The following is a 15,524-nucleotide window of genomic DNA, read 5'->3' as shown; positions in this document are numbered from 1 at the left end:
AGAGCATTTTCTCAACACTTCTGTGCCAATCTATTGCAGCCCTTGGATGGTCTGCAATCTAGACTGCTTGGATGCTTTGCTATTTAGAGAGCATGGCTGGTTGCTTAAGTCGTGTGGCATCGCTTCTTGCTTTCGAACAGATGGGTAAAACATATAAACACACAACAGCACATGATGAAGGCAGAATATAGCCCACTGTCCACAAATAACACACCGGAGATGGAAAGATCAGGCATGGTAAGCTTGCCACGCTGACACCACCCAGGCAGGCTGAATGAACTCCAGGTCTTTGGCATTTAGTGAGGACATTTGGCTATTAATCTGGTACTTAAGGGAGTTCAACAGGGGCAGGCTTGGGACCTTTTGGCACTGTTTCCATGTTGCAACACTCTGCGAGGTCCCCTCCAGCTGCCCTTGCTGAAACAAGCTGCTCTCCAGGTGCCTACAGCAGACACGCTCCGAACCCACGGGTGCCTTCAGCTCCAAGGAGAATGCAGGGACTAGCTCCTGGGTGTGCAGCACAAGTAGCCTCTTCCAGCTCTTTCCTTGTCCCTTCCTTCCTGTGGCACCCAGGGTGCTAATGTCACAGGGGACAGGGAATTCCCCGCCGTGTGCTGCGCTCCCAGCTGTGCCCTGTGCTGCTCAGGAGTGTGGTGGAGACGGAGCCAGGCAAGGCGTGAGCAATATTTTCTAGCCTTTCTCCAGCAGCAGAATTGCAAAGGCTGACTTGCCTATCGTAAAGCCAGGGGCAAGGGCCGCTGCTTGCCTCAGACCCGTTTTATTGCGGGGCAGCAGCAGAGAGCAGGACAAAGCGTTCCGTAACAACGGGCTGGGCCACTGTAACATCCCTGCAGCGAGCATCCCTGCCCACTCCGGCTGCTGGCATTTCTCCACCGGGTTTATCACTGTATCAGCCATGTGAATACACCTTTTTTATGACATGAGCCTTTCAGTGGACTTTCTGAAAGACAATGATGTGCCTTTGAAGGTTTGGCTGATCCTGTTTCCTGTATGCTCCTGAGCCTTGTATACATTTAAATTTGACTTGTTAACTTTATAAGGATACTTCAGACTTGTATTGTACTGAAATTGGCTGGGATCTCAGTATCTCCCTTATTCCCACGTACTTTTTTCTTAGAAATCCTTTGTAGTCATGTTATTGCTGTTGGGAGGTTTGGGTTTAACAGCCTCCAATAAAGATATGAGCCTGCGAAAGGGCACCAGTAGCCCAAGATAATTCAAGAGGATCAACCGCAGGGCAGGTGCCTGGCCGTTTGCAGGGCCCCTTCTTCGGGGCAGTGGCAGCCGGCCCCGGCTCCGGCAGCCAGCGCGGCAGCGGGCAGGCAGCAGGCAGGGCTCCTCACACCCCGCAGAAGAGGGGCTCATGGTACCGCAGCCCCCCAAGCCCTGCAGCCTCCTGCAGAGCGAGCAGAGGCTGTCGGGCACACACGGACAGCAGTGGGCTGCAAAAGCCCCTTTGCTGGGTTTATTTGCTGCTGCTTCTGTCCGCATCCTTGCACAGAGCCGAGGCCTCACTGGTGCCCAGGCCGTGGCACTCACACCTCCCTTTTGTCCCTGTCCCCACTCACCTCCTCGGGTCCTGCCTGTGTTTTTTACAGCCCCACAGTCGTCCTGCTGTCACCTAACGCCGATGTGAAGACTCGTAGCCCACTACAGACGTCACCAGTTTTTGTCTCTATAGTCTCTCTTTGCATATTGTAGTATTAAAAAATAGCCGCTGCGTTAACCTGGGTTTGCTGCTGCTCTGCTCCCTGTGTCACTCCCGGAGGATTCCTGCCTTGCCCTCCGCTCCCAGACAGCCTGGACGCGCTGCTAAGGCAGCTGATGACAGCACTGCCCTTCGCTGCAGGGAAGGAAGGACAAGGCTCTTGAAATCTTGCGTCGGGACATTTCATCCTTTGGATCACATGTGAAAATAAATGTCATTTCACACGACATTCCAGATTACTTATCAAATAATGGTCTGCCTAGACTACTGGAATCCGCGCAAATTAAATGTTGTACTTGCAAATGCATTTATTCATTACACTTAGCAATTAACTCATGATTTAAGTAATTGAGCTGTAAATTATCCCCTTGTTTATAAAATAACAACATCCTCTGAGGGATAATATTTTCTATTACAGCAATTAGTAATGCATCAATTCTTGACTAGCATGTAAAACATCTCCACCTTTTCTCCTCTCGTGTTAGCTCGTATGAGAAAAACGATTCTCCAGCGTGATCTCCAGCACCAGGGCACGCACACCGCTCTGGACTGGCACATGTGCAGCTGTGTGCAACCAAAGCAAATGGAGAATGAGGAGTTTTCCCAAAATCCCACCCCTTGTTAATCCACGCCAGTGGCCAAGGGGCTAATGGAGGGGCTTGGCTGCAAATCAGCAAGAGAAGGAAGGAAAATAAGCCAGAAAACCAGTCCATCCTAGCACACACACCGCTCTGCTGTCAAAATGTGTAAACTGAGGATTTAAAATAACTCCAAGTGCCCGCTGTAGGCAGTGCAGCCTGCTTATCCCAAAGATCTCACCTGAGCGTGTAAAAAATACAAATCACAGTGTAAAACAGGATGAGAGAGGTGGGTCTGTTAGGAGAACTCTTCACAGAAGTGGCTTTCATGCTTCTTTTTCAGCTGTGAAGCCCTGAGACAGAGCTGATTTCTAGACAGTGACCTGGGGTCTACCGAGATGCAACTTCAACCCTCTCCGCAGGCAGCTCCCACGTCAGGTCTGACCGCAAAACCCACCGTCCCCGTGTCCCCTGGCACACCGCCCCAGACCGCCTCACCTGCCGCCGCGGCTTAGCTCCGGCGTAATTCAGGAGTCTCAGTGGGACTGCCGCAGGCGGGAGGCAGGGCAGGACCCAGCTCCCCGGAGGGGCAGCAGGGACGATGCCAAGGGTGCACTGCCACGCAGCCTCGCACCGTGCCCTGCTGCCCTACCCACCTGTACGAAGACGTGTGTCTTCATGAGGTCGCTAATCCTAATAATATGTGATCATCCTGATATTCTTGATATAGCTAAAGGACTAATTTTAGCTCTGCTATCACCTTGAATACTGAATATTGATCTTAGGAATGCGCATTCAAATTATAATACATTAAAATATTGGTGAGATAGATAGGCTAATTCTCTCCATAACACTGCCAAGTGAAAACAAAACTGAAGACACGGGGGAGATCAGGCGCCAAGAGCAAATGATTCATCGTACCCTGGATTTATCAGGGTCCATCTACTCACCACTTCAAGAAAGGCGCTGGCTGCGCAAAGGCTCTATTCTGCAGTAGCAAAGCACTGCACCCTGAAGTATCCTGTGTGTTCCTGAACAAATGGATACAGGAATAACGCAAATGGGAGGGCTGGCAAGCTGTCACCGAACCCATCTGTCAAGGGAAAATGCCTGGTGTCCCAAGGGCTCCAGGAGAGGTCAGACCAGGGGGGGCTGAGCCCCCTGTTCCTGCCCTTGGCGGGGCACAGAGCCCCCGTGCTGGCCGTCCAGCCCGCACTGCCCGCAGCTGAGTTTCCCAGCGCGACGCGCGGCTGCCTGTCGCAGCACCTCCTCAAGGGCCCAGATATTTTCTTGCTGCATCGCGGTGGTTGCCAGGGTTTTGAGGATAACGTGCAGTTTACGCACTGCTCTCCCCACGGCCTATTCATGGCATCAGGAGAAGAAGCGATGACAATCAGCCGGTGAATTTAACAGCAAGCTCTGGGGAAGTGATCCGTCCAGGCTGCTTTCTTGGACTGATTAATGCCAAGGAGAAGGAATCATGTCGGAAAATGTGATTGATCATTTTGCAGAGGAGCGCAGATGCTGCGGTCAAGGGCTGGCCCCGTGGGATTTACGAGCCTGCAGCCAGTGAAGGTTGAGTCCCCACAGAGCAGCGCGCCATGGCACCCACCTGCCCTCAGCCACGGGTGCCAGCGGGGCCAGGGGAAGAGGGCAGAGGGGGCACAGCCAAGGGCTCGTGTGCCGGGACTTGGAGGGCATGCTGACGCACCCAGGCGCGGTTTCCCCGTGCTGAGGACGGCTGGCACGGCTCCCACCTTGCCACGCTCCCGCCTGCGGCTTCCCGCCCCCCCGGCTGCGCCGATCCAGCTGCGCACAGCTGGGCTGCAAACCGCACTGCTGGTCTGAGCTGCTTAAAAGCCGTGTTCTGGAAAAGCCTGTGGGGCTTCCTGCAGCCACGGCACGCCAGGGATCACACGAGCGCTGCAGCAGCGCAGCTGGGGGCTGGAGTCGGTGGATGTGGAGCTGATGCACATCCAGCCTTGCCTGCGGGCTCTCAGGAGCGTGCCTTCTGCTCCGTGTCTGGAACAGGGACATTTTCAGCGCCAATGAGCCCTGCAAGCCTCCTCCAGGACCACCATTGCCCAAGTCACTGCATTTTCGTACACGTACCCAGGCTCCACGGCTCGCAGGGTCTCCCTGTGCTCTGCAAGCACACAGGCAGCACAGCTCCAGCACAGAGACAGCAGCCCCAGGCAGCAACACAAGCAGGATCTTAATAAATAAATAACTCGGCTCTCACTGCCAACACCTCCCACCACACATGGCGAGGATGACAGCCGAGAGACGCTCCTTCTCCTCTCCAGAGCACAGCAGTGACTGCGCATTTATTTCTGGTCGTCAGAGGGATGCCGGCTCAGCTGTATGTCCTTCTGCCCGGAGCTGCAAAAGATACTGGCTGTTGTGCTGGAGTGGGACTGCCCTGCCACAGCCAGCAGACTGCAAATTCATGGTCCAGTGAATACCGGTCACATCACATGGAAAGAGCATCTCTAAGAAAGGGCATAAGGCGGCTCCCAGCCTCCAGCTGGCAGCAGCAGATACAGGTCCAAGCCCTGCAAGCAGTCTGGGGATGTTTCCAGTGCTGGTTCCCAGCTGCAGCACCTGCCAGCGCCCAGCCTTCACTGCCAGGCGAGGACCAGGCTGGAGCCGGGGCTCTGCAGGGGTGCAAAGGGGAGAGTTGGGGCTGCACCATCTCCTGCCTATTAGCACATGTGGCTGCTCCAGCCCGACCAGCAGTCTCTGAAGTAACGCCGTGGGTATGAGGGCAGGAAGGGAATTCCCATCCGCATGGGTGGCATTTCACAGATGCCAAAATGCCCTCCTCGCCAGCTCCCCGGCAGCGTTTCCTTGGTTCAGCAGGATAGGAGCCTGCCAAGAGGAATCAGCTTCGCAAGAGGCCCAGGTACCTTGGCTCTCGTCCCAGAGCCCTCCTTGGTGCAGAGCCGTGCTCCAGCCTGTGCTGGGATGAGATGAGGAGATGGAAATGGTTCTTCAGCGCCTGTCCTTAGCAATGCTGCAGTTTCTTGGAACGGTACTTTGCTATTCCAGCAAAGCCTTGTCTGCTTCATCCCACAGCTTCCTGCGCCATTCCTGGGGATGCCTGCCTGGCCGTGTGGGCAACAGAAGGAAGAGTACCCGCTCCTGGAGCCCACAGACGCTCCCCCAAAGCAGGGGGTGTTGCCTCGGAAAGGCAGCAGCTCCCACACACCCAGTCTGACTCACAGAGTGAGGGCTAAAACGAATAAACACTTCAGCTTGTTCTCTGCGACGGCAGCCAGGGAACAGCCGAAAGCCTGGCTCCTGCAAGGCACGTGCTCCTCGGGGAGCAGCTGCCCTGCGAGCCCCTGCGGCTCCTCTGCCAGCGCTGGGATCTTGGGGCTCAGCAGGCCCTCGGGAAAAGGGTCCCCAGTGGAAAGGAGAGGGCAGGGTCTGCTGCAGAACAGGGCTGCGGTCCTAGCCAGCGAGCTGTGCCTGCCATCGGGGGGGCTGGGCAGTGACACCGCTGCAGGAGAGCCGCTCTGCCCTCTTCACCGCGAGGACCTGATGTGTAGGGGAGTGACACCTACGAAACCTTTGCTTCAGCTAGGGAGCTCTGTCAGGAAGTCAGTTTGAGCGCGACCTTGTCCCAAAGATCTGGCAAATGTTTACGGAGGGAGAAAAAAAAACCCCTGAAGCCTGCACCCAAAGCTTCTGAGGCCACAGCCCCAAGGGGAGATGGTTGGGTACGGATCGCACAACAGCTTCTGGGCTGGGGAACACGAGTGGACGCACATGTGTGGGGCTGCCCGGAGGAGACATCTGTGCCAGGGACACGTCCCTGAGACGCAGCACTTGTTTTCCAGCCTTCAGGGTGGTGACGACTTTGAGCTGCGGTCAGGCTAGGATTTCAGTCTGTGACCCAAAGAGGAAAGGCTCGATGTGCCATTCCTGGGCTCCAGCTTGTACCCCAGCTCCTACACGCAACTTGGTTTCTATTTTCTGTATTTCCTAGGATCCTGCAAGCTTTGGATGTTAAGGCCCTTGGATCTCCAGAAGCACATTTCGCTTGTCTTGGCTGCTTCCTAAAGGACCGGAGAGCAGGCGCAGCCAGCCCTGCCACCTCCTCACCTCCCGCGTGCTGCATCAGCAGCAGCACCCTATCTTATTCCACCTCCCCGCCCCTGGGCCCGTGCCCAGGACTAGTCTAAATTTTCTTGCCAATGCATTTTTCCCCCAGGATGTTCTGCCAGTCAGTAATGCCCAATGCACTGTCTAAAAGTTCTTCCCAGATCTGTTCTGGACAGTTCATAGTTTGTAGCCCAAGATGACCGCCCAAGCAAAGAAAAAAACCATTGCCGGAGGACTGGGGGACGAAGGACACCGCAGCCCCTGGGGCAGCCCATCATCTCGGGGCTTTATCACCCCCTTGAAACCTCTTTCACAAGCAAAGGCAGGGCTGCGGAAGCCCAGAGGGTCTGTTCCAGGTCCCCTCAACAGTTCCAAACCCCTTCTCCACCTCCTCCCAGCCTAAACTTGGCCTCGGCCGCTTCATTTCCAGAGACATCCTTCCATGCAAATCCTCCCCTTCCTCTCCTGATCCCCAGGGAATTCACACGTATCCGTGCTTCCGCTTGGGGATCACAACCCTCGCACGTGTAAGGCATTTCTCAGCAGCCGGCGGTGGCGGGGGAGACATGCAGCGGGGACACGAGCGTTGCTACCTCCCCGCTGCCCCGTGCAGTGCTTGGCCTGCGGATCCAGGGAACCCCCGCAGAGGCGGATGCTTTTGGAGACCCAGTGCCCCACAGCCAGGCTCCTCGAATGCCCTGAAAGCAAAACCCTTGGGCTCTGCAGAGCTGGGCTGCTGCAGAGAGGCTGTGTGGGCCAGTGGAACTGCGGCCAGGCCATCCCCAGGTCCCCACCTTGGGCGAGCGCTGGCAACCCCTAACGACAGCCCGTCCTTCCTGCTTGCCCTGCTCGTGTCCCCCAGAGACATCGACCCGGTGCCGGCAATTAGAGGTGGTTGGCAGCTCCTCCGCGACCATAAATGTGGACATAATTACAGCCTGTTCTCACTCCCCGCCCAGCTCCACAAACCCCTGCAAAAGGGAGAACATCAGCTCCGTAGTTGTGATAGCTTTGTTTTCTTCTCCCAGATATACCCAAATACCAGCACTAGAAAAAATATTGGTCCACGGGAGAACTTTCTGGGCTCTCCAGAAATGTACTGCAGTTTTCACCCTCATCAGTCGTCTCCAATTTCCCCACAAAGGCGACTGAGAAAAGGCTTTTCCGTAGCGACTTCCCCAGCGCAGCCTCAAGCTTTTCCTTGCTGGAGTTTGTCCGAATGTGTGACCGAGGCGTACATCAGATGTTGCTCATCTGAAGTTAGACCTTACACGCTGAAGGCTGCTCTTTGTTTTAAATCGAAAGGCTTGTGCTCCGGCAAGGAGCTGAAACAAAGCCTGAATTTGTACTTTTCTGCAGCTTTACACATGACACTCTCCCTTTTATTTATTTTCCTTTTTTTAAACTCTGAAGGCTCAGCAGGCAAGCCTCTGCAGGGGCGAGGGCTGTGCAGTGGTGAGATCTGCAAACATGTCTCTTCTTTCTTGAGCTTTATTTTTCTCACGGTCTCTGAAAAGGTGGCGATCAGGTGATACATGTGGGATTGGCCCCATACAGGTGCAGATCAGGTACTGGAGGAGGTGGAAAAACATTACTGTGTACACTCCAAGAAAAAAAAAAAGGAAAAGAAAAGAGAGACAGAAAGAGCGAGCGAGCGAGCGCATTTCTGAATAGGCCAGGTCTAGCTCTTGGCAGGATGACTCAGGCTTAGCTGGCAGGCTGCGGCAAGAGGAGTGTGAGAAAGTCAGTCAAGCGGAGGGGGAAGGAAAAAAGAAAAGATCCCAGTCCCCAGGCGAAATCAGGCGAAATGCTGCTTTTTTTCGTTTGTTTTTTGCTTCAGAGCGGCCCAGGAGACGCCCGGCCGGGCCAGGCCCCGGGGACCAGCGCCGCCCGCCCCAGGTCGGGGGCTGCGGGCAGGGCGGCCGCCGCGGCAGGGCTCAGACCGCAGCGGGAGGCCCCCGCCCGCCGCAGCGGGGCCCGGAAGCTCCGGCCACCGCAGGCAGGCCCAGCCCGCCGCGTCCCGGCCCATCAGCCCGGAGGGCCGCGGCCCCCCACGGCGCGGCCCGCCCCGGGGCCGCCCCCCCGTCCATCCACCCCCCCAGCCCCGAGGGGAGCGGGCGGGGCCGCGCCCGCCGCGGGCGCCAATTAACCCGGTAATTAGCGCGGCGCTCCCCGCGCGGGCGGTGCCCGAGGGGTTAACCGCGGCCGCCGGCCCGCCCCGCGCCATTGGCCGCCGGCCGCCGTGCGGCTCCCGGCCAATGGGCGGGCGCCGTCCACGAGCGGGGCCGCGTGCGGGCAGCGCCCATTGGCTGGGCGCGAGTGTGGGAACGGCGGCGGGGGACGTTTCACACGAGCCGCGCGCGTGCGGCGCGCGCTATAAGTAGGGGCGGCCAAGGGCGCGCGGCACCCGCGCCCCGCCGGCCCCGCCGCCGCCCGCGCGCCCGCCGCGGGCCCGGCCTCGGCCCCCCCCCTCTCCCCAGCGGCGGCGGGCGCTGCCGGCGCGGGCGCAGGATGCCGGCCGACCTGATGGAGAAGAGCAGCGCCTCGCCCGTGGCCGCCACCCCCGCCAGCGTCAACGCGACGCCCGACAAGCCCAAGACGGCGGCGGAGCACCGGAAGGTAAGGGCGGCCGGGCCGGGCCGCGCCGCGCCGGGAGGGGCCGCGCGGAGCAGCGCCGGGCGCTGACCGCCGCCTCTCCTGCAGTCCTCCAAGCCCATCATGGAGAAGCGGCGGCGGGCGCGCATCAACGAGAGCCTGGGGCAGCTGAAGACGCTGATCCTGGACGCGCTGAAGAAGGATGTAAGCGGGGGGGAGGGGGGTGACCGGGGGCGGGCGGGGGCCCGGAGCCGCGGCCGGACCGGTCTGAGCCCCGCCTGTGCCCGCAGAGCTCGCGGCACTCCAAGCTGGAGAAGGCCGACATCCTGGAGATGACCGTCAAGCACCTGCGGAGCCTACAGCGAGCCCAGATGACCGGTGAGTCCCGGGGGGGAGGGGGGCGGCCCCGGGGGCCCCGCGGGCCCCGCTCTCCCTGCACGCGTCCTCCGGTAACGCGGGCCCTGCACTCTGTCCCTGCGTCCCCGCTCTGCGGGGCCGTGCTCTCTTGTCCCCATCCCCGGTGCCCCAGGGCACTGGGAGGTCTGTGGTCCCGGCTGGGGTCCCCTCTGCCAGCAGAGCTGTGCTCCTCCCCCCGGGTCTGTCTGGGGGGGTTGGAGGCGCAGGAGCCAGCGGGGTGGGCAACTGTGCTGCCAACCTGAATCCCCAGTACTTAGGGGTGCAGGGGGGCCCTCGGGTTACCTGTTCCCTGTGTGGTGCTGGGGCCGTACTCTTTGTTGGGATCCCTGGCACCCAGGAGCACAGGACACGCTGCCAGAGGCGTTGCCCCCCCTGCCCGGATTCCCAGCTTGGAGGGGCTGCAGGACATGATGCCGGTGGGATGCCCACCCCGATCCCCTGTGGAGCCCGCTGATCGCTGTGTGCCTCTCCCCCTGCAGCCGCGCTGAGCACAGACCCCACGGTGCTGGGCAAGTACCGCGCCGGCTTCAGCGAGTGCATGAACGAGGTGACGCGGTTCCTCTCCACCTGCGAGGGTGTGAACATTGAGGTGCGCACCCGGCTCCTGGGCCACCTCGCCAGCTGCATGACCCAGATCAACGCCATGAACTACCCTGCGCACCCCCCGCCGCCCCCGCTGCCACCACCCACAGCCTTTGGGCCACCTCTGGTGCCACCGGGCAGCGGTGCGGGGCCGCTCCCGGGCCTGCCCTGCAAACCAGGTGCCGATGCGGCCAAGGTGTACGGCGGTTTCCAGCTCCTGCCAGCCTCCGACGGGCAATTCGCCTTCCTCATCCCCAGCACTGCCTTTGCTCCTGGCGGTGCTGTGCTGCCGCTTTATGGCAGCCCACCCACGGCTGCCACCGCTGCCTCACCGCCTGGCCCGCCACCTGGCACGGCCGACTCGGTCTGGAGACCCTGGTGAGGGTGGCGGGCACCGGACTGGACTGAGCACCACACCCCGTGCTGCTGGCACGGCTGTACATAGGTTATATGTTCATATTGGATTGTGCCTTTGTACCATAGCACTCCCTTGACAGTGTTTCGTGTTTTACACGAGATCTTTTTTTCTCCCTTCCCTCCCCTTCCTTATGTGACACCAAAGATTGGGGGTTTTTCCTTTTTGAATGCTCTGAAATAAAAGTGTCTCTTCCATTTTGGAAGGCCTTTGGAGATAAGACGGAGTGCTGGCATGTGTGCATAGCCGGGAGCCCAGCGCCTGGGGATGGTGCTGCTGGGGCTGTCTTGTCCTGCTCTCCAGGCTGGAGCTGTGCTCAGACCCTCTGTCCCCTCTCCCTGCCCCGGGGCAGATGTAATTACTGCTTCCTTGGGAGCAGCCCAGCTGATCAGACTTGTTAAAAAAAGCTTATGTTTGCAGAGCTGGTGAATGTGCTGAGGGAGGCACCTCTGCTCTCCTCCTGGCACTCTGGTTGACAGAGCGGCGTAGCCCAGGTAAAGCGAGACAGAGCCTGGCAGCCCGGCTGCCAATCTAGGCTGCCCGGGGGAGCCTCCTGCCCTGGACCCGGAGGGGCCAGGTCCCGGGCTGTGGTGTAAATTGCTAACGACTTCAGTCGGTTGATTTAGAGAGTGGTGCTGGCCAGCTTCTCGTGTTACCAAGCCAGGGGCTCTCGGCAGGACAAGCCTGACACGGGTGCTGGTGTCTGCTGGCTGACAGGCTGCAGCGGGCGCTGGGCACCACTTCCACCTGGACTTAAAAGCACAGAGCTGTTCCTGGACCTGAGCACCAGCCAGGCTCTGCTTGATGATTAATGCTCTGCATGTGTTTTTGATAGAGCTGGGCATTTCCTCTGCTGTTATATGGAAAACATGTGTCTGGGGGAGCGATATGGGGCTGTGTGGACTATCTTGCTCTCTAACTATGAGCAGCAACCGACTGCTTTGACTTGGGGATGCCCCATTTCCAGGCAAGATGCAAGCCCTAGATAGAGGTGAGTGGCAGTCTCGGGTTACAGCTTGCATCACCCTTCTTAACAAGTCCCAACTTGGAGCAGACAGCTTTGAAACATGCCAGGATCCACTGGGGATTCCTTCCAAATTCTGCTGCAAAAGCTTGTTGGATTTCGTCTGGATCAGCCAGGTGCCTTGACTGTATCCAGGTGCTGGGGAAAGGAAAGCTGGGGAGAGTGTGAGACTGGACAGACTAAACCTGCTGGGGTTTGAATCCCTCCCTGACTTGCCCTGCTTTCTCCCTGTGTACAAACGCATCCTCCTGATCTGAAAATACTTCTTTGGAGGGATTTTGGAGAGGGAAGTGGAGGGGGGGGTGGGGTCTGGGATCCCTCTCTGCAGGGCATACTCATGAGGTTGGGGCCAGAGGCAGCTTCCTGCTAAAAGGGGCTGCAGGGGCTGATCTCCCTTGGGTGATACAGAAAAGCTTCCCTTTCTCTGTCTCCTGACACCTTGCTGGCCTGCCTGCATTGCCACCCTCATGGTGGCATCTCACTGCCAGGTTTTGTGTGCTAGGCTTGGGAATATTGGATTTGTTGCCCCTAGCAGGCGTGCTGCCGTACAGGCTCAGCCTGCCTTCCCTGCCACCAGCCATAGTGTCACCTTTCTGCGCTGGAGGTACCAGGGCCAGGACCGAGCCTGTGTGGAGCTGATGCAGACCAGTAATACATCACCTGTAAGAGCTGAGGCTGTTCCAGCTTAATGGAGTCCTGCTTTTCTGCTGAAGCAGTTGGTTCGGAAAGCGCATTCAAAAAAAAAACAAACCCGCCAGACTTTGCTGTAGGCTAATGGAGAACATATAGCAGATCCGGGAGTGAAAGACAAGATGAACCTATTTGCTAATGGGGTTTAAATAGCCTAGTATAAAGCAGATACAGCATGCTTGGACCAGTTTTTCCAAAGCTTTCTGTGTTTGCTCTCTTCCCACAGCCTGTTGACATGAGAGATCTGCTTGAGTCTGTGAGCTTTGAGGGGATCAGAGCGATTCCCAGGAGCCGTGCCCTTGATGCCAATTCTCTGAGCCTGTGACAGATTGGGATGACGCATGCGGGCTGTGGGTCTGCGGACCAGTGTGTGCAGGAGGTGCCCTTCAGGTGCAGCCAGTGCCTTCGGGCTGGTGCCGTGGGGTGAGCGGGCAGGGGACAGGGCAGGGACGGGGCCGCGCTGCTGGGAGGTGGCCTGGCGTTTGGCTGCGCAGGGCGGGGGGGAGCAGGGACCGGGCTTGGTGCTGCGGCGGGATGCAGCTCCGCTTGGCTTCCGTGGGGAGCCCTGCCCGCCGGCTGAGAGGACCCCGGGGGGAGAGGGGGTCTGCCCCTCTCGGGTGGTCGCTCTCGGCCTCGGGAGCCGTTCGCCACGACCCGGTGCGTGCGTTGGCAGCTCGGAGAGGGCACCTGCACGGGGGGTCGCGGGCAGGGGGCTCTGCCTGCCCATCCTCCCCGCACCCCGCCGTGCCCCCCCCGCATCCCCCTTCCGCCGGCCGCCGCTGCCGGCCCGGGAAACCTGTCATTAAAGCCAATTAACTTTTCCCACACTCCTCGGGAGCAGCGCAAAAAAACCCCTCCTCGCTTCCTCCTCGCCTCTTAAGTGCTGCCATATGGCGCGGCCCCCCCGCCCGCCCGGCGCTTCGATTCCCGCCAGACGGCCGGGCCTTCGCGGCTGCAGCCGGCAGCGGCCCTCGCTCCGGGCCCGGCCTGCGGGCTGGGTTGTTTCCCCGCCGGCCGGGCCGCGTTCCGGCAGGCGGTGAGCGGCTCCCGCGCGGCCCGGCGGGGCGTGGGAACCGAGCGAGCCCCCGGCGCGGGGCGCGCGGCCAGGCGGCGCGGGGCGCGCGGCGGGGGGGCGGGCAGCGCGCGCCGCCGGCACACGAGCGCCGGCGGGCAGCGCGCGCCGCCTCAGGCCCGCGGCCGGCCGGTCCCCAGAGCGCGCTCCGGGGCTGGGGGGGGCGCGCGGCCGGAGGGCGGCGCGGAGGCAGGGCTGCCTGCGAGCTGGGCGCTGAGGGAGCGGCTCCCGGCCGGGGTTCATTGCCAGTAAAGCCAGCTCAGCGCGACTGCTTCACCCTGGGGCCCGAGGGGAGCCAACGCCCCGGGCAGGGCATGGCCCTGGGGACACGGCCGGCACACCACCCCGGCACACCGGCACTGCACACCGCCCCGGCACAGGCTCCCTGCACGGGGGGAAAAGCAGCGGCAGCCCGGCCGCAGGGGCGAAGGCTCCGTACCCAAACTCCTGAGGGGTTCAGCTGTACAAAAGCAGCATCCCGCTTAACTAAAAGCAGGCCCGCCGTAACGAGCCGGCCAGCACAGCAGCGTGGCTCGGGCGGCTCTGCTAGCGCGGAGCTGGGACTCGGCCGCGCCGCGGGACCGGGACACACGGTGGCCCAGGGGCGGGGAGCCAAGGCTGGGTCACCCCGTGGCTTCCTGCAAAGCCGTGTCTCCCTTCACATCCTCCCAGCCTCTCCGGAAAACACAGCCTGTCTCCGGTCCAGCCTGCTGCCGCTTAGCACCTTGCCAAAAAGTCACCCCTGAAATTCCCCCTGAAGCAGGGCCTCTGCTGGGCCCTGCCCCCAAGCGGGGTCCCACACCGGCCCCGGGCTGTTGGCTCCCATCACACCTGCCTGCCCTGCAAGGAGACTCCCACCGAGGCAGCACCCGAGGAGGCTGCTCTCGGCTTTGGGTCCTCAGGGGCTGGGACACCACACACTGCTCTGAATGTGGGCGCAGCGGGGTGGCCTCTCTAGAGCCTTTCCAAGGGTACCCTGCATTTTGTCACCTTTTTTTGGTGGCCGAGGAGGTCAGATGGCTGTCGGCAGTGACTGGAGGCTGCCACGGCTCTTCCCGCTGCAGAAGATGGCCTGCAGCTCTGTTCTCTGGAAAACATTATGAGTTCTTGAAACCGTAAAACAATCTGGCTGGTGTCTCTCCCTCTGACGTTGGAAATCTGGACAGTGTTTGTACCAAGAAAGGGAGCAGGATGTAGAGACACATGCTGAACCTCACAGTTAGACATCTTGCCTGGCTCTCGCTCCCACAGCCCTGCTGCAGCCCAGGCACAGATAAACCCCCACCTCTTCTGGCAGCGCCGACACGCGTGGGGCATCTGCCAAACAGGGGAGACAGTTCTGGGCCTGAGCCTGCCGCAGCCCAGCAGCACCCTCACTGAGGCTAACGACTGGTATGAAGCAGGACCCAGCGCAGGCTGATCCTGCCAGGCCTGGGGAGCGTTTGACTTTGCAGCTCCAGCGTCAGGCTGAGCCCCATCCCTGGCTCCATCAGCAACAGGCTCAGCTCCGGCCCTGGAAGACAACCTGCCTTTGTCCCAGCAGTGAATACGATTTATGGCAAGGGAGAGCAAATGGCCCACTGCACTCAGGGGTTCGACTGCAACGTGTCAGTGCAGACCAATACCGCAGCCCATCCTGGCTATGGAGGAGGGACAGGGACATCCTTCAGGGCTGCACCACGGTGGGTGCTGGAGGGGACGATGAGCCTGGAAGGGGGTGGGAGAGCTTTGGGGTCATCATGCTTCAGGGCATGCACCACGGTGGGTGCTGGAGGAGATGATGAGCCTGGAAGGGGATGGGAGAGCTTTGGGGTCATCATGCATTGGGACAAACCCTTCCACTAGGCCGTGTTCCCAACCCGTGCCACATATGGTGAAAGGAGAGGTAAATTTGAGCCCTCATCCCCAGCTCTGCACCTGGGGGTGGGTCTCACCATGAGGACCCTGGTGGGCCTGACGGGTGCTTCCATTTCTCCCTGTAGTCAAGCCTTGCTCCTCACCGTGGGGCTGGCTGGCGCTGGCTTGTCCCACAGCACAGAGCTCCGCGCTGCTCTTCCCGTGGGGCAGGGTGCTTTCAGCCATCCTTTGGCTTTCATTGTGCTCTGAAACAGAGGGGCTGGCAGCGGGACAGCCCAGGCTGGTGTTTCTGAGCCGGCTCCAAGTAGCTGTTTGTGCTTGCAGACAGCGCTGGTGCTCGCTGCCTTCCCTGCTGGGCTTGGCTGCGTGCGGGCAGGCTGCAGGCAGATGCAGTGGGCAGCTCCCTGCCTGTGGCACTGCCTGTTTGGGTCAGCTCTCCCTGGAGATAGGAGAGC

The 15,524-nt window shown here is 60.0% G+C and overlaps 1 protein-coding gene across 1 annotated transcript; it reads left to right on the top strand.

The window, feature by feature from the left end:
* The first annotated feature begins 8,866 nt into the window (after nt 1-8,866).
* Nucleotides 8,867-10,646, top strand: HES1 (hes family bHLH transcription factor 1). The gene is made up of 4 exons (XM_075417341.1): nt 8,867-9,036; nt 9,121-9,216; nt 9,303-9,390; nt 9,909-10,646. The coding sequence occupies exons 1-4, from the start codon at nt 8,929-8,931 to the stop codon at nt 10,391-10,393; spliced, it is 777 nt and encodes a 258-aa protein (XP_075273456.1). The 5' UTR covers nt 8,867-8,928; the 3' UTR covers nt 10,394-10,646.
* Nucleotides 10,647-15,524: the final 4,878 nt, after the last annotated feature.

This window comes from Opisthocomus hoazin, chromosome 4 (assembly GCF_030867145.1).
Source record: "Opisthocomus hoazin isolate bOpiHoa1 chromosome 4, bOpiHoa1.hap1, whole genome shotgun sequence".
Lineage (NCBI taxonomy): Eukaryota > Metazoa > Chordata > Aves > Opisthocomiformes > Opisthocomidae > Opisthocomus > Opisthocomus hoazin.
The sequence above is the reverse complement of the archived record's forward strand: the minus strand, read 5'-3'. Positions and strand labels throughout refer to the sequence as shown.

Coding starts and splice junctions, on each gene's coding strand:
- HES1 (XM_075417341.1), top strand. CDS start 8,929: ATGCCGGCCGACCTGATGGAGAAGAGCAGCGCCTCGCCCGTGGCCGCC. Junction 9,037..9,120: donor CGGCGGCGGAGCACCGGAAG/GTAAGGGCGGCC, acceptor CCTCTCCTGCAG/TCCTCCAAGCCCATCATGGA. Junction 9,217..9,302: donor TGGACGCGCTGAAGAAGGAT/GTAAGCGGGGGG, acceptor CTGTGCCCGCAG/AGCTCGCGGCACTCCAAGCT.